The 23,696-nt window shown below is 42.7% G+C and overlaps 1 protein-coding gene across 1 annotated transcript in view; it reads left to right on the forward strand.

The window, feature by feature from the left end:
* The window catches only part of grip1 (glutamate receptor interacting protein 1), a gene marked incomplete at both ends in the record, with an annotated part of 30,026 nt that extends 8,752 nt beyond the window's left edge, over positions 1-21,274 (forward strand). Inside the window, 26 exons of the mRNA XM_079183714.1 lie at positions 3,636-3,716; positions 5,310-5,445; positions 5,689-5,834; positions 5,997-6,080; positions 6,169-6,244; positions 6,366-6,511; positions 6,668-6,815; positions 7,008-7,177; positions 7,813-7,950; positions 8,094-8,243; positions 9,843-10,029; positions 10,517-10,662; positions 12,546-12,626; positions 12,837-12,906; positions 13,418-13,563; positions 14,383-14,527; positions 14,956-15,095; positions 15,363-15,566; positions 16,477-16,630; positions 17,325-17,363; positions 17,644-17,755; positions 18,087-18,119; positions 20,351-20,461; positions 20,546-20,662; positions 20,746-20,892; positions 20,975-21,274. Coding sequence (XP_079039840.1) covers positions 3,636-3,716; positions 5,310-5,445; positions 5,689-5,834; positions 5,997-6,080; positions 6,169-6,244; positions 6,366-6,511; positions 6,668-6,815; positions 7,008-7,177; positions 7,813-7,950; positions 8,094-8,243; positions 9,843-10,029; positions 10,517-10,662; positions 12,546-12,626; positions 12,837-12,906; positions 13,418-13,563; positions 14,383-14,527; positions 14,956-15,095; positions 15,363-15,566; positions 16,477-16,630; positions 17,325-17,363; positions 17,644-17,755; positions 18,087-18,119; positions 20,351-20,461; positions 20,546-20,662; positions 20,746-20,892; positions 20,975-21,274 — 3,407 coding nt within the window. The remainder of the gene's footprint in view (positions 1-3,635; positions 3,717-5,309; positions 5,446-5,688; positions 5,835-5,996; positions 6,081-6,168; positions 6,245-6,365; positions 6,512-6,667; positions 6,816-7,007; positions 7,178-7,812; positions 7,951-8,093; positions 8,244-9,842; positions 10,030-10,516; positions 10,663-12,545; positions 12,627-12,836; positions 12,907-13,417; positions 13,564-14,382; positions 14,528-14,955; positions 15,096-15,362; positions 15,567-16,476; positions 16,631-17,324; positions 17,364-17,643; positions 17,756-18,086; positions 18,120-20,350; positions 20,462-20,545; positions 20,663-20,745; positions 20,893-20,974) is intronic.
* Positions 21,275-23,696: the final 2,422 nt, after the last annotated feature.

Below are 23,696 nucleotides of genomic sequence, written 5' to 3' on the forward strand. Positions count from 1 at the left end.
TGTAACTCCTTTCTGTCTTGCATGACCTCCTTCCTTCCTTCTCTTACATCTTTTTTCTATCTTTCCTCTTTTATAATTGCTTTCCTTCTAGATGTATCTCCTTTCCTTCCTATTCATTGCGTTATCCTCTCTTTTATCTCCACTCGTTTCCTTCATCCAGCTGCACAGAAACGCATCACAAACCAGGAGAAGGAAACATCCTCCCTCCTCGCTCTCCGTCATCCCCCCTCCTCCTCCTCCTCTTCATCCTACCATCTGCGCAGACTCTCCCTCCTCCCTCCTCCCTCCTCTCTCCTCATTTCATGGAGGATCTCCACATCTGCAGCGCTCTCTCCCCCCTTCTCTCTCTCTCTCTCTCTCTCTCTCTCTCTCTCTCTCTCTCTCTCTCTCTCTGTCTCTCTCTCTCTCTCTCTCTCTCGTCTGCCGATCTCCATGATGGTTTCTGTTTGAGGAGGTCGTCTGTCACTCGGTCGTTCACAGAGGAGGAAGAGGAGGAGAGAGAGGAGGAGGTGTAGCGTTGAGGCTTGCAGCTGCATGGCGGTGGGGGGGGAGGCGACGCTCGGCTCGTCTTCACCATGATCGCCGTGTCGTTTAAATGTCGCTGCCAGATCCTGCGCAGGGTGAACAAAGGTAGAGAGACACAGAGAGAGAGAGAGAGAGAGAGAGAGAGAGTGATGGAGGGCTAAGCATGTTTGCATGTGTAATATACATGTGTGTGTGTGTGTGTGTAAGAGAGATGGTCGAGTGACATTTGGTGTAAACTGCTGACATTGAAAAGAGAGAGAGAGAGCTGGTTGTTTATGACCAAAGCAGCTGTGTGTGTGTGTGTGTGTGTGTGTGTGTGTGTGTGTGTGTGTGTGTGTGTGTGTGTGTGTGTGTGTGTGTGTGTGTGTGTGAGCATGCATGTGTGTGTGTGTGTGTGTGTGTGTGTGGTCAAGTGTGTGTGGAGTGGAAAATGATTTCCTGATTCAGTCGATCGCTGCAGGTTGATTTGGACGAGAGACATTGAGAGAGAGAGAGAGAGAGAGAGAGAGAGAGAGCGAGAGAGAGAGAGAGCTCTTATTTTGTTGAATGTAATATTCATGGTGTGTGTTATCGGGGGAGCTGAGACGTTTTACTCTGAAATTTTGTTCCTTTTTAAAATACTGCTCTCTGTATGTATTATTAAAGTAGTACCTCCATGTAGGAAATACTCTACTGTAGTAGATTTATTACTCAAGCAAAAGTATTCAAAATCCTAATGAAGTACAAAAGTATCAGCATGAATATTTGTTGTATTTAATACTAATGATGTAAATTTGCAAAGTACCTCATGTTGGAATACAAAGTATAACAAGTACCTCTGAAATGTGATAGTGGCAGAAAGTACTCAAGAAGGAATATATACATAATACATTTATGTACATTTTGAGGCTTTTTGTTTTCTTTTGTTCAAACTTTATTATTCTTTTAAATCACAGCCCCGAGGCCACAGAACCCAGCTGTGTTCTTTCTCTAGTATTTGTGTGTATTTGAGGTTTTAACACAAACCTTTTAGACAAAGTATGAAGATTAAAAATAGATGGTCTGTGTCACACTAGACCTCAGTGGATATTAAATATACAAGTAACACACATCCCGGCTTGTGAATCACAAGATGTCTTATTAAAAGTCTTTATTATTAAAAATGTTAACGTGTTACTGATTCATCTGTTAGACATTCATCTCATTATTATATTAATCTGTTCATTTGGTCTGAAAAGAAACAATTATAAAAGATAACAGTCACAGTTTGAATACTTTTAACTACATTTTACTAATTAAACTGGCGTACTTTAACTAAAGGAACATTTAACTGTAACAGAGTATTTTCACAGTGTGGTATTAGTACTTTTACTGCAATAGAGTATTTTCTCCACTGAGTGTGTGATCTTGTTTAAACAATTGTCGCTCATCAATACGTGTTTACATTATCTGTGTGTATATATATATATATATATATATATATATACACACAACATAGCTCATTGTGTAGTATATATGTACTATGTGTATACACAGTGTGTACTGTAGCTGAAACAGAGAAATGCTGCTGTCCTACATGTGGAGGAGGCTCAGCTTTCATCTTCTGTTAGCTATGGTGTGTGTGTGTGTGTGTGTGTGTGTGTGTGTGTGTGTGTGTGTGTGTGTGTGTGTGTGTGTGTGTGTGTGTGTGTGTGTGCGTGTGTGTGCGCGCGTAGATGTGGAGCAGATTAGAATAAACTAGCGCGACATGAAATAGAACCAACAGAGAACCGAAAATAGAACGAGATAAAAACAAGAAGCCGAAGTGTGAAGTGATCGTCGTCCTGCTGATTCACAGAAACTTTAACAAACCGCTCCTCTGATGTCGCCTCTAAAGGTTCCTACACACCAGGAAATAAAGAACAAAACAACTGCAGTTCATTAAACGGCCACTTGAGGCTCCAGAAGCCTCCCAGCGGACTGCTGTGATTGGTCCAGACTCAGATAGACCGCTGTGTTCTCCACAGGGATTGGTCCGCTGTACTGATGAGGTCATCCCTCTGTGTGGGTAGTTTCTTTATTCATGAGAGCAGAGCAGAACTTCTCACACAGTTAACTGCTCAGTAAAAGCTTTGTGAGATGCTAACTAGTAGCATCGTCTGAAGCGGAGGATGCTAACATGCTAGTTTACCGGCTAGTGAGGCCAGTAGTCGTTTTTTAAATAAGACTGCATCTTAGCCCTGAGATGTATTTCTGTGGTGGGAACTCTGGGATGTCTGATGATGGATGGTGAGTACAGATGCATTGTGGGAGCTTCTCACTTTGACACCAATCAGAAGAGAAGATGTTAAAAGCAGTTGTGGTTCGTCTGTGGATTCAGAGACCATGATATGTTTCTGATGGTTTAATGGAAGCTTCAGAACCAGTTAAAGAAACTGGTTGAGGTCTGGAGCCAGTTAGAGGCACTGATAGAACCCCTAAACCAGTAGAAGGAACTGGTAGAAGTCCAAAAACACGTTAGATGAGCTGACCAGAACCATTCAAAGCAACCAGTCAAGCTTCAGGACCAGTTAGGGGAACTGGTAGAGCTTCAAAACCAGTGCCAAGAATGGTTGGGGCTTCAAAACCGGTCAAAAGGACTGGTCTGGAGCCAGTAACAGCTACTGCTGGAGCTCCAGGACCAGTAACACGAATCGGTAGAGCTTCATAACATTCAGGGGAACTGGAAGAACTTCATAACCAGTTAGAGATACTGGTCGAGATTCGTAAGTGGTTAGAGGAACGGGTCACGTTTTGTTGAAGGAACTGGTACATTTCTGGAACCAGTTAGAGGAAGTGGTGGAGCTCCAGAACCAGTTAAAGGAGCTGGCGGAGGTTTGGAGCCAGTCAGAGGAACTGGTAGAGCTTCCTAAGCTTTCAGAGGAACTGGTAAAGGGCTGGGACCAGTTACAGGAAGTGGTAGAGCATCAGACCCAGTTTAAAGAACTGGTAAAGGCTCGTTTCCACTTTGAGGGAGTTTCAGAGTTACATACTGGAACCAGTTAAGAGAGACTGGTAGAGCTACAGAACCTCTTAGATTAGATGTTGGGTTTCAGAACCAGTTAAAGGAACCGGGAAGTCAGAATAATGTGTATTCTTTATTTGTGTTTCAGATGAGGGGCCGTACGCCAAACACTCCGCCGGGTCGAGACCTCCAGATGGAGCGCTGGCCATCAGGAGGCAGAGCATACCAGGTAACACGCAACACATTTATCACGCTGTTATATTCTAGTTCCGTTCCTTCTGCTCACGTTCTCTGTGTGGTTCCACCAGCAGAGCTCATAACCGATGAAGCTCTGGAAGTAGAACACACAAAAAGTTCACCTCCTCCCACCTGCAGCCGGTGGCCTACTTTCCTCTATCACACTGCTGCAGTCTGAACACTACGATATTACATCAGGAACCCGGGTCAGCTGTCAGGGCCATGGATAGGGAACCAGACAAACTATTTAGAGGAACCGGCAGACCAGTTAGAGAATCTGGTTAGAGCTTTGGATAAGTTAGAGGAACTGGTTGAGGTTCTGAACCAGTTACAGGACTGTTAAGGCTGCAGAAGATTCAGAACTACTTTGATTAATTGCTAGAGCCTCAAAACTAGTAATAGTGCTTCAGAACCACTAAACTAGTAGAACCCAGATCCAGTGATACTTCATAACTCTAGAGAGCAAATGGTAGAGGTTTGAAACCAGTAACAGTAACTGTAAGAGCTTCAGAACCAGACAAACAGGAAGAGCTTTAGAACCAGTTAGAGGAAATGGAAGAGGTTCAGAGCCAGTTAAAGGACGTGGTGTAGATTTGGAACCACTAAAAGGAACCGGTGAAGCTTTGAAACCAGTTAATGGAACAAGTAGAGCTTCAGAAGCAGATAGAGAACGAAGTAGAGTTGCAGTCAGAGGAACTGGTAGAGCTTAGGAACCAGTTGAAGGAGGAACTGGTAGAGCTTTGTCATTGGTGTTTCCGAACTGTGTCAACAAAAGCGGAACCAGCTCTGACGGTCCTCGTAGCAGAACTGAACCTCCCTGATGCTGCAGACTCACTTCTTGCTCCGGCTGAGAAGAAGAAGAAGCTCTTTTCCTCTGAGAGAATCTTTGTTGTACTTTTTCAGCGTAAAAGTCAAACGGCAGTTTGTGAAGTTTCACTTTTCAAAAAAGTTTCTGAAAACTGGTTCATGGAGGATGTGAACAGAATAGAAGATTATGAGTTGACTGAGTCAGAGCTGACACTGAATCCTCTTTTGGAGGAAGAAGATGAGGAAGAAGATGAGGAAGACAATGACGGTCACTGCCAGAGATCAGATGTTTTAATCCCGTCTGGATGAAAGAGGACGAAGCTCTGCCCGATTAATATTAAAATACAACATTTCAATGAAATCCTGCGTTGTGTTTTATCACCTGACGGACGCTCGGTCTGCTGTGAGATCTCTCCCCCTCTGCTCTCTCCCTCCATCTCTCGCCCGTCTCTGTTCAATATTTCAGGCGTCTGATGAAATATAGATGGGACGACAGAATAGAGGATGACTTCACTTCTCACCTCTTTCCAGATTATTATTTATTTTTCTTGAGGCGACAAAAGTATGAAGTCAGAGTCAGAGATGGAAGAAAAAAAAGCTTGAAGGCATAAAAGTGAAATACACAACAAATATTATATTTTATTACTTTGTGTGTGTGTGTGTGTGTGTGTGTGTGTGTGTGTGTGTGTGTGTGTGTGTGTGTGTGTGTGTGTGTGTGTGTGTGTGTGTGTGTGTGTGTGTGTGTGTGTGTGTGTGTGTGTGTGTGTGTGTGACGTAGACGAGTTCCGGGGGTGCTCGGTGGTGGAGCTGATGAAGAAGGAGGGGACGACGCTCGGACTGACGGTCTCCGGCGGCATCGACAAAGACGGGAAGCCCCGGGTTTCAAACCTGCGACAGGGAGGCATCGCTGCCAGGTAACGAATAATCTCTTCATCCTACGAATCGCTCTGATTTAATATGTTTCTACATCTTTTATTGTTCAGACATTTATTTTGAAAAAACATGAGCTCACTGCCTTAAACTTCCTGTTTGTTGATACCCTTTTATCTGAGTGTTTGATTCCTGTATAGAGGAAATATGTATGTGTGTGTATGTGTGTATATATATATATATAATTATAAAACTAGTAACGGAGCGGACGCTTTGGCCTCTTGTAGGAGCGACCAGCTGAACGTGGGCGACTACATCCGAGCCGTTAACGGCATCAACCTGTCCAAGTTCAGACACGACGAGATCATCAGTCTGCTGAAGAACGTCGGCGAGCGAGTCGTGCTGGAGGTCGAGTACGAGCTACCACCGGTCTGTAAGTACTGCCGGGTAGTACTAGTACAGGTAGTAGTACCAGCGGTGGAATGTAGATTCTATGTTCTGCTACTTTCTACATCTCAGAGGTACATATTGTACTTTTTACTCTTTAAAACTCTTTAAAAAAGATGAGAGGTCATGATGTGTTGGTGTGTTGCAGCGGTGCAGGGGTCAGGGGTCATGTTCAAGAACGTAGAAGTCACGCTTCACAAAGACGGAAACAGCTTCGGCTTCGTCATCAGAGGTGAGTGGAGCTCAGTGTGTGTGTGTGTGTGTGTGTGTGTGTGTGTGTGTGTGTGTGTTATTATAAATACATGGCTGTGTTTCTGCAGGTGGAGCTCATGAAGACAGGAACAAGTCACGCCCGATCGTTATAACAACCATCAGGCCCAGCGGTCCAGCTGACAGGTGCGTCACCTCTGACCTCTCTGTCTCACCTGGAGGGGCTTTTTGTCCCTCTGGAGCCTCTGTAGAAACTTAAAAACAAAATAAGAGCTCTCTCTCTCTCTCTCTCTCTCTCTCTCTGCAGGGAAGGAACCGTAAAGCCGGGCGACCGGTTGCTGAGCATCGACGGGATTCGTCTCCACGGCAGCACGCTATCGGAGGCCATGAGCATCCTGAAGCAGTGCGGACAGGAAGCCACGCTGCTGCTGGAGTACGACGTCTCAGTGATGGGTCAGTTCAATCCCTCTGTTTGATCCCCATGCCAGAGGGGTCCTCTCCAGTCGCGTGGCTAGGACTCCACGTAGCCGCGCGGCTACGACTCCGCTAAAACTAAACTCAAATGAAAGGAAAAAGTCAAAACTAAAATGTCTTTGTTGTTGTTGTCAGATTCGGTTGCCACGGCGTCGGGGCCGCTGCTGGTGGAGGTTGCGAAGGTGACGGGCTCCAGTCTGGGCGTGGCTCTGTCCACCTCCATGTTCTGCAGCAAGCAGGTCATCGTCATCGACAAGGTGAAACCAGCCAGCATAGCAGACAGGTAACCTGACCTCTGACCCGAGACCGACCTAATTAAAATACAATCTGAACATTTTAACCTGCTGTTCAGTGGACACAATTAAATTGTGTTTGATTATTTTGACAAAGTCCCCTCTGGGCTTCCATACGACGACTTAAACTAATATATTTGGAGATATTAACTGACAACAAAAACACATTCCTTCTTCTTCAGATGTGGCGCTCTTCATGGAGGAGATCACATTCTGTCTGTTGACGGGAAGTCGATGGAGTTTTGTTCTCTGGCTGAAGCCACTCAGCTGCTTTCTGCCTCCTGTCAGACCGTCCGCATGGAGATCCTGCCTCAGCACCAGGCCCGACCGGCCCTGAACGCACCACAGCATGGTATAAACACAGAACAGGCCCTGAACGCACCACAGCATGGTATAAACACAGAACAGGCCCTGAACGCACCACAGCATGGTATAAACACAGAACAGGCCCTGAACGCACCACAGCATGGTGTAAATACATTCACAAAGAGCACTAACGCTGAAGAGGATTCCGATCTTGAGCCTGTTTATCCGACAGCATATGGACAACAATCTGTGTCGTCCACATTTCAACAGAAGGGACGATGATAAAGTAGATTTCTCAGCCAAGTAAGAAAGAATGGTTTACAATCATTATGAATCTGCAGCTTCAGCGGTAGAATTTAACAAATACAGACTGAATAAACAGTGTTTGTCACAGAATACTTTTACAGTGTGGTATAAGTGCTTTAACTTCAGTAAAGTCTATATATATATATATATATATATATATACATATACACTTCCACCGCCACTGTAGATAACACAGTGTACTCACATGCAGATAAATGATCTAATAAAAGATTACATGAATAAAATGTAATCTTTTATAAAGCAGCTACCTGACCTCTGACCTTTCCTCCTGTCTTAACCCAAACACCCTCCTGTGTGTGTGTGTGTGTGTGTGTGTGTGTGTGTGTGTGTGTGTGTGTGTGTGTGTGTGTGCAGTCAAGGTGCAGCGTAGTACCCGCACCCTCCCCTGGGAGACCGGAGGCTCCGCCCCCATCCTCCCCCCCTACCACTACAACACGTACCACCCCGACCAATCAGCTGCCAGATCGCACAACCGCCATACAAACAACCCTTGTACGTCCGCCCCTCTCTCTCTCTCTCTCTCCCTCTCTCTCTCTCCCTCTCTCTCTCTCTCTTCCTGTAGTGTGATGTTTTTAGTCAGAGTGAGACCTCCTCTCCTCATCATCTTCATCGTCTCTCTCTCTCTCTCTCTTTAGCTCTCAGCCACTCGTTCTCTCCTGGCTCCATGTCGGCCTATAGTCTCTCGTCCCTCAACATGAGCACGCTGCCCCGGAACATGTATCCCACGAGTCCACGGGGGACGCTGATGAGGAGGAAGGCCAAGAAGAAGGACTTCAAGAGCTCCTGTGAGTCTCTCCTCAGACCTCAGAGATCACAGTGCTGCCACCGATACTAATTACTGATCATTGATCCACATTAACAGATCCACATCCCTCTGATGGTTGATTAGAGAAAAATGACTATTAGTGGGGAGGAGGAGGAGGAGGAGGAGGAGAGGAGGAGGAGGAGGAGAGTAGGAGAAAGAGGAGGAGGAGAGTAGGAGAAAGAGGAGGAGGAGGAGGAGAGAGGAGAGGAGGAGGAGGAGAGAGGAGAGGAGGAGGAGGAGGAGAGTAGGAGAAAGAGGAGGAGGAGAGTAGGAGAAAGAGGAGGAGGAGGAGGAGAGAGGAGAGGAGGAGGAGGAGAGAGGAGAGGAGGAGGAGGAGGAGAGTAGGAGAAAGAGGAGGAGGAGAGTAGGAGAAAGAGGAGGAGGAGAGAGGAGAGGAGGAGGAGGAGAGAGGAGAGGAGGAGGAGGAGGAGAGTAGGAGAAAGAGGAGGAGGAGAGTAGGAGAAAGAGGAGGAGGAGGAGAGTAGGAGAAAGAGGAGGAGGAGGAGGAGAGAGGATGGAAGGAAGCGAGGAGGAGGAGGATTGGTTGTTTACAATGTTCTCAATATCTCTCTGTCTCTCTCTGTGGTACTAGTACTCTACTGACCCTGTCTCTCTCTCTGTGGTACTAGTACTCTACTGAACCTGTCTCTCTCTCTCTGTGGTACTAGTACTCTACTGACCCTGTCTCTCTCTCTCTGTGGTACTAGTACTCTACTGACCCTGTCTCTCTCTCTGTGGTACTAGTACTCTACTGACCCTGTCTCTCTCTCTGTGGTACTAGTACTCTACTGAACCTGTCTCTTTCTCTCTGTGGTACTAGTACTCTACTGACCCTGTCTCTCTCTCTGTGGTACTAGTACTCTACTGACCCTGTCTCTCTCTCTGTGGTACTAGTACTCTACTGACCCTGTCTCTCTCTCTCTGTGGTACTAGTACTCTACTGACCCTGTCTCTCTCTCTGTGGTACTAGTACTCTACTGACCCTGTCTCTCTCTCTGTGGTACTAGTACTCTACTGACCCTGTCTCTCTCTCTGTGGTACTAGTACTCTACTGACCCTGTCTCTCTCTCTGTGGTACTAGTACTCTACTGAACCTGTCTCTCTCTCTCTGTGGTACTAGTACTCTACTGACCCTGTCTCTCTCTCTGTGGTACTAGTACTCTACTGAACCTGTCTCTCTCTCTCTGTGGTACTAGTACTCTACTGACCCTGTCTCTCTCTCTGTGGTACTAGTACTCTACTGACCCTGTCTCTCTCTCTGTGGTACTAGTACTCTACTGACCCTGTCTCTCTCTCTGTGGTACTAGTACTCTACTGAACCTGTCTCTTTCTCTCTGTGGTACTAGTACTCTACTGACCCTGTCTCTCTCTCTGTGGTACTAGTACTCTACTGACCCTGTCTCTCTCTCTGTGGTACTAGTACTCTACTGACCCTGTCTCTCTCTCTGTGGTACTAGTACTCTACTGACCCTGTCTCTCTCTCTCTGTGGTACTAGTACTCTACTGACCCTGTCTCTCTCTCTGTGGTACTAGGACTCTACTGAACCTGTCTCTCTCTCTCTCTCTCTCTCTCTCTCAGTGTCTCTTGCCTCCAGCACCGTCGGTCTCGCCGGTCAGGTCGTTCACACGGAGACCACGGAGGTGATGTTGCTAGGCGACGGCGTGATGGGGTTCGGCCTCCAGCTTCAGGGCGGAGTCTTCGCCACGGAAACGCTCTCCTCACCGCCGCTCATCGCCTACATCGACCCCGACAGCCCGGCAGAGAGGTAGTACTACATAATATACTGTTAGTGATATATAATATACTACTGTTAATGATACATAATGATACTACTGTTAATGATACATAATGATACTACTGTTAATGATACATAATGATACTACTGTTAATGATACTACTGTTAATGATACATAATGATACTACTGTTAATGATACTACTGTTAATGATACATAATGATACTACTGTTAATGATACATAATGATACTACTGTTAATGATACTACTGTTAATGATACATAATGATACTACTGTTAATGATACTACTGTTAATGATACATAATGATACTACTGGTAATGATACAGTATGGAAGACTAAACATGACAGTAAAATATATACATAAATGAAATACACGACAACAGAAATAAATGGGAAATAATTTGATCCAAAACTTAATAATTTGTCAACTGTGTGTGCGTGTGTGTGTGTGTGTGCGCGTGTGTGTGTCTGTGTGTGTGTGTGTGTGTGTGTGTAGGTGTGGTATCCTGCAGATCGGTGACAGGATTTTGTCCATAAATGGAGTTCCTACTGAAGACTCGACTCTGGAAGAAACCAATCAGCTGCTCAGAGACTCGTCCATCACGGCTCAGCTCACGCTGGAGATCGAGTTCGACGTCGCCGGTAACTTCACACACACACACACACACACACACACACACACACACACACAAAGAATACAACATTATGATACATAATGATACTACTATTAATGATACTGTATGGAAGACTAAAGCTAACAGTAATATATATATATAAATGAAATACAACAGAAATAAATATAAACAGAAAATATTTGATTCATTTATTTTGAAAGAAACAAGCAAAGTTCGTAAAAAGTTCTTGTTTTAAAAGTAACTTTTTGTAGTTTTGGTCTCGTTTACGAGCTGTAGTGTCTCTAATAGGCCCGCATGTGTTGACGTGAATATAAACAGTAGTTAGTTTTCTGTTGTTGGTGAAATGAAACCATCCGTCTGGTGTCTGCTTGATTGACAGACGGTCAGTGTTTACGTCCTCTTCTTCTTCTGTGGTGTCTCAGCTGTAATCTGTCAGACAAACATCCTCCCACATCTGATCAGAACACAACAACATGTTGTCAGCAATGACTCACACACTGTAGTTACTGTCGCTGATATCTCTAACACACAAAACACAACAACAGCCAATCAGGCGGGTTTATATTCATATTCATGAAAGATTAGAGCAGAAATATGTTGAAGTAATAAATAGTAATAAATATGTCAAACACATTAAAACGACTCTTAAATCGAGTGACGTCACTCGTTCCTGATTGTAAACAAATTAAAACGTATTTACTCTGCTTCCCATCAAACAGAACAACGCCACGTTGTTTGTTTTAAGAAGATTATTTTTGTGTATTTATAATTAGGGCTGCAACAACGAATCCATAAAATCGATAATAATCGATTATTAAAAGAGTTGGCAAAGAATTTCATTATCGATTCGTTGTGTCGCGCGATTTTTACGCCGCTCAATAATGGCGTGTTCACACCAAACGCGATGAACGCGCGAATGACGCGCCGGGGACTATTTGTGTTTATTCTCGTGAATCGCGCTGGACGCGCCAGAGAGGGGGCGTGGCTTATCGGCCTGAAAGCCGTTGAACTGTCCGCCATCAACCGTGGAAAAAATCACCTCTATTTCTGCTCAGCACGTGTTGTGGAAGTCCCAGATATCACGGGGAACTAAACGCCGTCATGTCTGGTTCATAACATAGTCCGGAGGAGCTCCGTGGATTTCATCGAGCTCACTGTGTCTAGCGAGCCACACGTCGGCTGTTTACTACAGCTGTATGAACACACAATACACTGACTTGGCTGTGATTTAACGGCAATAAACCGACACAAAGGGACTCCGAAATAACTACGTAATGATGCCGATTTGTACTTGTTTTCTCAATGGAGCTCGGATGGATCGGTGCTAGGCTATGCTAACATTATAGCAGCTCCATCAACACTCACGATAACATCATCTAGACGTAAATACGGCAGCGTCTATTTCATTGTTTGTACCATATGGTTTACACACACACACATGTACACACATAGTCTGGTCTCTACTGATATGAGGGGTCGTAGAGCTCTGGGTGAACACAGACGGCTACAGTGTTTGTTTCCTGATTCAACAACAGCAGGACGTCAGTGATGACAGGAGAAACATCTCAACGCTGATAGGCTATCGCGCCACAGCGTCACGACATTGTTTCGGTTGGAAATTAATGCTTTGTTTTTTTATCTGATTCATCGATTAATTGAAGAAATAATCGACAGATTAATCGATAATTAAAATAATCGTTAGTTGCAGCCCAATTTATGATATAAACTTTTAGAACATGTTGTATTTATTTCTTTTGTTCATTTAGATTTTGCTGCGTATGTTAACTCGTCATTTCTTTGTGTTTGTCCCATGCTGTAGATAGATGTAGATGGATGTAGATAGATGTAGATGTTCTTGTATACTGACGTCAGTCGTCTGTGTGTCTTCAGAGTCGGTCATTCCCAGTTCAGGAACGTTTCACGTGAAGCTCCCAAAGAAACCCGGAGTGGAGCTGGGAATCACCATCAGCTGTGAGTGAGACAGGAAGTAGAAACACGGCCTCATGTTTGTCTCTTTAATATTCTATGAGCTGCTTTGATTTCATCTTCAACATTTCATCTTCATCTGGAGGCAACAAACTGAATGATGTAGTTTTCTGTTTGATCTCTCTGTGTGTGACATCATCTGTCTGACTGTCTCTCTCTCTGTCTGTGTCTCTCTCTCTGACTGTCTGTCTGCAGCTCCGTCCAACAGGAAACCAGGTGATCCTCTGATCATCTCTGACATCAAGAAAGGCAGCGTAGCACACAGGTACACACACACACACACACACACGTTATCTAACAGTTATATTCTGTAATGTTCCCTCACTGTAAAGATGGTAAAACAGATGCTACCTGCTGACAGAAGCTCTCTAGCTCACATTTTCTGCTTCACACTCCAAAACACATGACCTACAAAACACACACACACACACACACACTGACCTGGACTGTTGGCCTAATTAACCAACCAATTACAGACAGCTGACCGAGTTTGACATCTACATTTATCTGAAGGTTTAAAGATGAATATTTAACAAAGAAAGTGTGTGTGTGTGTGTGTGTGTGTGTGTGTGTGTGTGTGTGTGTGTGTGTGTGTGTGTGTGTGTGTGTGTGTGTGTGTGTGTGTGTGTGTGTGTGTGTGTGTGTGTGTCTCTGTGTCTCTGTGTCTCTGTGTGTGTGTGTGTGTGTGTGTCTCTGTGTGTGTGTGTGTGTGTGTCTCTGTGTCTCTGTGTCTCTGTGTGTGTGTGTGTGTGTGTGTCTCTGCGTGTGTGTGTCAGGACGGGGACTCTGGAGCTCGGAGACAAGCTGCTGGCCATCGATAACATCCGGGTGGAGAACTGCTCGATGGAGGAGGCCGTTGAGATCCTGCAGCAGTGTGAAGAACTCGTCAAGCTGAAGATACGAAAAGACGAAGACAACTCGGGTACAAAGACGACGTCATCAGAGCAGATTAAACCCTAAAGATACATCTTCATGCTCTATATGAGTGAGCTGTAATGACAGCCTCCTCCTCTAGGGGGCGGTAGCTACGACTCAGCAGTACTTACTGTTTATGAAGTACTGCACTGAGGTACTTTCTACTCACTGTGTACCTCAACGCTATGGAGGACGGAAACTGAATAAATAAATAAATGACTCGTTATATAAATTAATTTATGCAATTAAATGTTCCAAAATAATCTAAATTATAAATGTAGGCATTCATTAATTCATCAAATGTGACATAAATATATATTTCTGTTTTCATTTGCTTCTTGATGCTTTTTTTATTTTTATTAATTCCTCTATTTATTTTCTTCTTTTTATTTTTTTAACTAATTTAATATTAATAGAAAAGTAAATAAATATTAGAGAAAGTTAAAACAGAAATTTTGATTTATTTCCCATTTAATCAATTGTTTAATTCCTACATGTTTAATATTATATTATATATTTAATGGCATATTAATTCTTATTTTATTTTATTTTATTTTGTCAGCTTCTGTCTTCCATAAACTACTACGTGTCAGAGGGAAAAGTCATTTTGATAATATTAATCATTATAATGTATTAGTAATAATATTGACTTAATAGAAAAAATCTTAAACTAATCAAACCCCGGAATGAATCAGGCATCTCAAGGACCTCCTTAAGGACCCTAAGACCCCCCCACACTCCTTCATTAACCCTTCAGCACCAGCTCTGCTCCCATGATGCTCCTCGGTCGACCTGGTGTTGAATGAATCTTTATTGATCGTTTCAGACGAACAGGAAGTGTCCGGTAACATCATCTACACGGTGGAGCTGCAGCGCTACGGAGGCCCGCTGGGGATCACCATCTCCGGCACCGAGGAGCCGTTCGACCCCATCATCATCTCGTCACTGAGCAAAGGAGGGCTGGCCGAGAGGTACTGTACTCTGATTACTCTCATCCGAGTACATCTTCAACACTCAAGTGTGCACTGGTCAGGGGGACATAGAGGGTCTGTATGTTGGCGACATGTTTATTATTATTATTGACTTATTATAGGACGTTCAACTTCCAAATTTAAAAACAAAACTCAAACCCTTTTTACGCCGCATACAACAATAGAGCCGGAATGATTGAATAATTAAAAATTAAAAAGAAATGTCTCCAGTGAAGACTAATAAAACCGACTGTGAGCATTAAATATAAATTAAAACAGTGACGATGTGGAGCACGTCGCCCTCTGCTGGTAATAAAACATATAACACTTTATTATTTATTTATTATTATTTACTGCTATTATTTTAAATCATTTTGTTTAGGGTTATTAAGTGTGTGTGTGTGTGTGTGTGTGTGTGTGTGCTGTAGGACCGGTGCGATCCATGTCGGCGATCGTATTCTGGCGATCAACAGCAGCAGCCTGAAGGGGAAACCTCTGAGTGAAGCCATCAGTCTGCTGCAGCAAGCAGGAGAGACGGTCACACTGAAGATCAAGAAGCAGGGAGACTGTACGTACACACACACATATATCTATATATATATATAGATATATGTCTATATAGATATACACACATATATCTATATATATATAGATGTCTATATATGCCTGAGAATCTTCTTCAGTATTGTGGTATCCAGTGATAGTTGTCTGTACATTAATGGATACATTACGATACATTACTAACAGATGATTCTGCATTCTTTTACTGGTGATAACTGTACAAAATGTAAACGAATATAAGATCAGAACAACGGGACGTTTTCTCTCTCTTTAGTGTCGAGCCCAAAGACCTGTGTGATTGGTCCAGGCCTGGGGACGGGGGCGGGGCTTGTCCACGAGCACCAGGATGGGGTGGACGATCCCGTCGTCATGGTGGCGCCGCTGTCGAGCCAGCGAGCGTTCAGCACGCTGCCGTCTGTGGACAGCGCCGTGGAGTCCTGGGACGGGTCCAACATGGACGCCAGCTTCTCCACAACGGGTAGGAAGCACTCAGTCCTTCAGTAGAACACAGTAGAACCTGTCAGGAGAACACAGTAGAACCTGTCAGAAGAACCTGTCAACACTGTTTTAATGTTAATATATTTTAATGTTATTATATATTTTAATGTAAATATATATTTTAATGTTAATATATTTTAATGTTAATATATTTTTTAATGTTAATATATTTTAATGTTATTATATATTTTAATGTAAATATATATTTTAATGTTAATATATTTCTTCATGTTATAATATATTTATTAATGTTAATATATTTTAATGTTAATATATTTTTTAATGTTAATATATTTTAATGTTATTATATATTTTAATGTAAATATATATTTTAATGTTAATATATTTTAATGTTAATATATTTTTAATGTTAATATATTTTTTAATGTTAATATATTTTAATGTTATTATATATTTGAATGTAAATATATATTTTAATGTTAATATATTTCTTCATGTTATAATATATTTATTAATGTTAATATATTTTAATGTTAATATATTTTTTAATGTTAATATATTTTAATGTTATTATATATTTTAATGTAAATATATATTTTAATGTTAATATATTTTAATGTTAATATATTTTTTAATGTTATTATATTTTTTAAATGTTAATATATTTTTTAATGTTAATATATTTTAATGTTATTATATATTTTAATGTAAATATATATTTTAATGTTAATATATTTTTTCATGTTATTATATTTTTTAAATGTAAATATATTTTTTAATGTTAATATATTTTAATGTTATTATATATTTTAATGTAAATATATATTTTAATGTTAATATATTTTTTCATGTTATAATATATTTATTAATGTTAATATATTTTAATGTTAATATATTTTTTAATGTTATTATATTTTCTCCGTGTGCAGCGCCGCCATTTCAGTCGTCTCCGTACAGTTTCCACGAGTGGCGCAACGCCAAGACGACCAACAGCCAATCATCTTCCTCCGCTCGCCAAAGAGCCAATCCGCTGTCAGATCTGGGCCTGAGCGACGACGACTGGGACCACCCACCGCTCGGAGGGTAAGACAGTTAATTCATCATTTCTGGAAGAAACGTGTAAATATATTTAAACAGGTTTGTATCCGTTAGAATGACTCGAATAAAGAATACAAGGTATAGGTTACAAAATCAATATATATATATATATATATGTGTGTGTGTGTGTGTATATATATATATATATATAAGAAAGCGTGAAGGAGATAAACTTGCTTCCAGTTTATATAATAAGAACATTAAATAGTGTTAGGCTCTATATTTAAACTATTTAAAAGTTACCGTAACTTCTTTGTGCGTATCTACTTAAAAATAAAATAATAGCCAAGAAATGATTTATAACAGATATAAATGTTGACAGAAAATACTACTGGGGAATAATAAATATTCAAATCAATCCATATAAAAATAAGCAATTCATCAAAAAATAAATAAAAATTAAAAATAAATAAAAATTAAAAATATAAATTTTATTTTTTCATTTTTTTCTATTTCTGTTCATATTTATTTATTTTCAAATATACCAGATTTATTTGATATTTTAGTTTTTTTATTCTTTATTTTGTTTCTTTCTTATTTAATTCATTTAATTGTTGCAATTCATTTATTATATTGTCATTTTTAATCCTCCATACAATTAGTGTGTTAGCGTTCCTTATTCAACTCAGTGGGAGTTGCTAGCAGCGAGCTAACAGCAGCAGTGTGTCTCTGTCTGCAGAGGCTGTAATCTGCCCAGCGGTCTAATCTCTGACAGCAGGTACCTCACTGACCTCTGACCTCTGTCACTCACCTGGTGACCTCTGCCCCCCTCCCCCCCCCCCCCTACAGTCCTCTATCGCTCACCTGGTGACCCTAACCCCCCACAGTCCTCTATCACTCACCTGGTGACCTTTGACCCCTGACACATGTCCCTCACAAGTCTCACCGGCATGACCTGTTCTTCTCCAGCCTCCTCTGTGTGTGTGTGTGTGTGTGTGTGTGCATGTGTCCACCATGATGTTCTCTCTGATTGGCTGACCTGTGACCTGTGACCCCAGGTTCACTGTGGGACACGATGGGACAGAACCGGACCAGGAGGAGAACTTCTGGTCTCAGGCTCTGGAGGATCTGGAGACCTGCGGCCAGAGCGGCATCCTGCGAGAGCTGGAGGTGAGTAGTACTGAAAGAAGTAGTAGTAGTAGTAGTAGTAGTAGTAGTAGTATTATAGTAGTAGTAGTAGACGACTCGACATACTGCAGATGAACTGATCAGTGAAAATGAATTTCACAACAAATAAAGATGTTTCTGACATCAGGGCTGTCACTTTAAATCAACTCTTTGTTTTGAACAAAGCGTTTCCTTTAAATACATCTTTAGTACATTTCTTGTACTTCAAATATAACGTTATCAGTGTACTTAATCAGATACTTAATACTTAATCAATGAACCCGTAAACGTTGAGTTATTGAGCTGAAAAGAGAAATGACTCCTTCTCTTCCAGGAGGACGGAAAGGAAGCGCACCTCCTCACTCTGGTATCCTCCTCCCTCCTCTCCAGCTACTAACTCCTCCTTCCTCTCCTCTCCTCTCCTGTCCTCTTCTCCTCCTTCCTCTCCTGCCTCTCCTCCTTCCTCCTCCTTCCTCTCCTCTCCTCTCCTGTCCTCTTCTCCTCCTTCCTCTCCTTCCTCTCCTCCTTCCTCCTCCTTCCTCTCCTTTCCTCTCCTCTCCTGTCCTCTCCTCCTCTCCTCTTTCCTCTCCTCCTCCTCTCGTCTCCTCTAGTTTTAGCGTTGTCTAACATCAGACATGTTTTTTTAATGTGCCTCTAACCACCGGCAGCAAAGCTACACAGACCATGGTGACGTCATTGTGACATTTCAGTGACATCACCCGGCTTCTGGCCAATCACGTGGCAGAGTCACGTTGCACCGGGCATGGCAGTTTGAGCAAGGCATGCTGGGAGAGCTTGTGCAAGGCCTGATGGGTAGTTTGTTTTGTCGGTCATGAAGTCACGCATGTGTCTGATGAGTCCTTGATTCTGATTGGCTGAGGAGCGTTTATTAAGTAGAATTAGAGCAGAATAAAATAAGAAATCAAATATGTTTAAATATTAAAACATCAGGTCAGAAGTTCCTGCCAGTTGTAATAACAGTGATTCGGACCAAACCTTCCTAGAATCCATCAGTAGATCTGTTGATAGAAAGAACAGCAGTAGAACCTGTCAGTAGAACACAGTAGAACTCGCCAACTGTTTTATTTTTGATTGACTCTCTGTGATTGGATGTTTTTGATTGACTCTGTGATTGGATGTTTTTGATTGGCTCTCTGTGATTGGATGTTTTTAATTGACTCTGTGATTGGATGTTTTTGATTGGCTCTCTATGATTGGATGTTTTTGATTGACTCTGTGATTGGATGTTTTTGATTGGCTCTCTGTGATTGGATGTTTTTGATTGGCTCTCTATGATTGGATGTTTTTGATTGACTCTGTGATTGGATGTTTTTGATTGGCTCTCTGTGATTGGATGTTTTTGATTGGCTCTCTATGATTGGATGTTTTTGATTGACTCTCTGTGATTGGATGTTTTTGATTGGCTCTCTGTGATTGGATGTTTTTGATTGGCTCTCTATGATTGGATGTTTGTGATTGACTCTCTGTGATTGGATGTTTTTGATTGACTCTCTGTGATTGGATGTTTTTGATTGGCTCTCTGTGATTGGATGTTTTTAATTGACTCTCTATGATTGGATGTTTTTGATTGACTCTCTGTGATTGGATGTTTTTGATTGACTCTGTGATTGGATGTTTTTGATTGGCTCTCTGTGATTGGATGTTTTTAATTGACTCTGTGATTGGATGTTTTTGATTGACTCTCTGTGATTGGATGTTTTTGATTGGCTCTCTGTGATTGGATGTTTTTGATTGGCTCTCTATGATTGGATGTTTGTGATTGACTCTCTGTGATTGGATGTTTTTGATTGGCTCTCTGTGATTGGATGTTTTTGATTGGCTCTGTGATTGGATGTTTTTGATTGGCTCTCTGTGATTGGATGTTTTTAATTGACTCTGTGATTGGATGTTTTTGATTGACTCTCTGTGATTGGATGTTTTTGATTGGCTCTCTGTGATTGGATGTTTTTGATTGGCTCTCTATGATTGGATGTTTGTGATTGACTCTCTGTGATTGGATGTTTTTGATTGGCTCTCTGTGATTGGATGTTTTTGATTGGCTCTCTGTGATTGGATGTTTTTGATTGGCTCTCTATGATTGGATGTTTGTGATTGACTCTCTGTGATTGGATGTTTTTGATTGACTCTCTGTGATTGGATGTTTTTGATTGGCTCTCTGTGATTGGATGTTTTTAATTGACTCTCTATGATTGGATGTTTGTGATTGACTCTCTGTGATTGGATGTTTGTGATTGACTCTCTATGATTGGATGTTTGTGATTGACTCTGTGATTGGATGTTTTTAATTGACTCTGTGATTGGATGTTTGTGATTGACTCTCTGTGATTGGATGTTTTTGATTGGCTCTCTGTGATTGGATGTTTGTGATTGGCTCTCTGTGATTGGATGTTTTTAATTGACTCTCTGTGATTGGATGTTTGTGATTGACTCTCTGTGATTGGATGTTTGTGATTGGCTCTCTGTGATTGGATGTTTTTAATTGACTCTCTGTGATTGGATGTTTGTGATTGGCTCTCTGTGATTGGATGTTTTTAATTGACTCTCTGTGATTGGATGTTTGTGATTGACTGTCTCCAGGCGACCATCATGTCCGGCTCCAGCCTCAGTCTGAACCATGACCCCACCCCCCTGCGCAGCACACTGGGACGCCAGGCGAGCTTCCAGGAACGCAGCAACTCCAAACCACAGGTAACCAGGACTGACCTCTGACCTCTTGACTGTTACACCTGTGTTCTATCTCTAAAGTGAATTATTAATTGTGCCTTTTCTCAGGTGTCCAATCGGTCCAACACCTTGCCCTCTGACCCCCAGCGCCGGGCCTTTGCCATGAGGAAGATGAGGCAGGAAGTCAATGAGATCCTGAACCACAACCCTGTGGAACTCCACAAGGTGACGTATGAACCTTTCAAAGGGACCGGATGTAAATCTACTTCCTGTTATCTAACGTAGTGTGTGTGTGTGTGTGTTTGCAGCTGACTCTGGAGAAGCTCTCGGATCTGGAGGACTTTGGGTTCAGTGTTTCTGACGGCATGTTGGACCGCGGCGTCTACGTTAACAACATCCGACCGGGAGGCCCGGCAGAGCAGGGCGGCCTCCAGGCCTATGATCGAATACTACAGGTACAAAAACACGAGTATCTGCGTCCACGCTAGCACCTCCTGTGAGGCTACTCGTGAACCATATACGTTCTATGTCTTCCAGATTAACCACGTCCGGACCCGGGACTTCGACTGCTGCCTCGTGGTTCCGCTGATCGCCGAGTCTCCGAACCACCTGGAGCTCGTCATCAGCCGAAACCCCGCCTCCTCCTCGCTGCTGGCCAACCACACCGACGGCATCACCAACAGCGGCCACTCCCCTCAGCCAATCGGCGGCGATCTGGGACCTTTGGAGTTCTCGATTGGCCCGGGAGAGGACGGCTGTCCGATCAAGTGGAGCCAACCGGGAGACGGGCTGGGGGCGGGGTTTGGGATGAGTCAGGTGAATAATAAATCTGTATAGCAGACAAAAACTGGATGAAACTGGATTAAACCGGTTCCAACCAGATTGGACTGGAGAACAGTAAAACTAAGTTAAAATAAAACTGGTTTAGATCCGTCCAAACCCCCCATGGTGCTACACACACCCTCTGGATGATCTTTGACCACTAAAGTTTGATTTTTGAACTGCTAAAGCAGCCTGAAAGCACACTGATGGACCGGAGCAACACCTCACCTTTTCACTTGAACCAGTTCTGCATACTGGTCCTACTGGTGTCACTGGAACCAGAACTATAACTACTGATCCCACTGGAACCACAGCCAGAGCTACTGGTCTTAACTGGTTACTGGGTACTGGTTCTACTAGCCCAGAGCCATGGCTACTGATTCTATTGAAACCGGAGCCACAGCCGTTGGGTATACTGGTTTAAGATTAATGGGCTCTGGTCTTAGTGGTTACAGAACCAGGGCTCTACTGAGACCACAGCAAAAAGTGGTTCTGGTCTGAGTGGTGACCGAATCATGGGTACTGGTGCAACAGAAGCCACGGTCAACATTGGTCCAACATTTGGTTCTTCTTGGTACAAATCCAGAACCATGACCACTGTCCTCTACGGGTCCAGAACTGGGACTCCTGGTCCATCTTACTCCGTCTCACTAGAATCAGAACCATGGCTTCTGGTTGTACTGGCCAAGGACCACAGCAGCACAAAGACTGATGGGACTCCAGAATCTAGAACCTGCTGATGGACAAACAGGTTGCCAAGGAGACTAGGGATGCTCCGATCAGGATATCGAGTGTCATTGATACTGATCACTGGTTTCTGTTCCTAAACATAGAATTTATGTCAAAGTCTTATTTGGGTTCTTCAAGTTATGGGTAGAAGTACCTTCATTGGCTCAGGCGTTTGGGTTTAGTTTGAAGATAGTTATACTACCAGAGACGTATACGGCGTCTCTACGTCACTCCTCCTCAGGTCAGATATGGTCACTTCCTGTTCACTGGTTGCAATAAAAACAAGATGGCGACAGGCGTAATCCAAGATGGCGACGGGACACTTCCTGTGCTTAGTCTGCCAGAAATTAAAAGAAGAAGAAGAAGTCAAAACAAAACAGTCTGGGTCTATTCCTTGCCATGCTCTAAGGAAACCTTAAAGATGTTTGACGCACTTAAATATATTTCTATTGTCTTGTGCTGAACAAATCCAGCGATGTTAGAACCATTAGCTCATAGAATGCTATCAGGCTAGCACCATCAGCAATATTTTTGAAATTTGAACGTTGACAACTGTTCAAACCCAATCTGCTGAGGAAGATCTCATGACTGTTTCTCAACAAAAATTTAGACCGACTTTTCAAAGTAGAAGTTTTTTTTTCTTTTGCATTAGTATCGACAAATGTGTAAGGATACTTAGCTCTAATGGTGGAAAACACTGTTTCATGTTTTTGTTGTTGTTATTAGTACATTTTAAGACAGAAATCCAGTAATCAGCTGATATTGATCGGAGCATCCTTAATGAAATACGACAGAGGGTTTACTGTTTAGATTTATGTTCTGTGCCATGAATGAGCTGCAGACAGGAAGAGTAATAATAATCACGATGACAATAATGATGATGATGATGACACTGAGCAGTTCAATAAGAATCTTTTTCTACTGTTTACACCCGTTGGACTGGCCACACTGTGTGTATGTATGTGTGTGTGTGTGTGTGTGTGTGTGTGTGTTTGTATGTTATGTGTGTTAAACACAAGGCCAGTTAAGCCCCTCCCACCTCAAGTCCTCGTCTTGGCTTTGCCCCTCCCCCTCCCACCCCACTCTTCTTCCCTCGACCAATAGGCAGCCATGATGACAGAGAGACAGACGGCAGTTCTGAGAGATTCAGCTGATTGGCTGGAACCAATCAGAAAAAGAAAGTCGTCCCTGTCCGTCTGTGATTGGTTCTCTTCGACACACAAGCCAACGAATCAGCTACCAGGAAGAAGCCAAGCATGCCCCTACCCAGACTTCCCTAACCCCGCCCCCCCCAGTACCAGTGATCTATTATGCTAATCGATCGGTGTGTTTTTTGATTGACTGTTGTCGGTTTTCTCTGTTTGTTTGTTTCGATGGCGACTGAACCTGAAAAGATGTACAATAGAAACTTAAAAAAAAAAACCGCTTCAGTCCCGTCGCTGTTCACATCGAGACCATCGAACCCCCGATACCTTCACCTCATAACCACGAAAACAACGATGTTACACGAGAAAAAAAATCCTGATCGAACAGGAAACCTGTGACAGTAAATTCCTGTGTGTGTGTGTGTGTGTGTGTGTGTGAGAGAGTGAGTGAGTGTGTTTGTGTGTGTATTTATTTTGGAGTGATGTCAACATCTTGCTGCTCTCACCTCGATCTGAACCCACTATTTAAACTGGCCAATCAGAACCCTCACACGGCACCAATC

This window comes from Pholis gunnellus (genome assembly GCF_910591455.1).
Source record: "Pholis gunnellus genome assembly, chromosome: 22".
NCBI classification, from domain to species: Eukaryota; Metazoa; Chordata; class Actinopteri; order Perciformes; family Pholidae; genus Pholis; species Pholis gunnellus.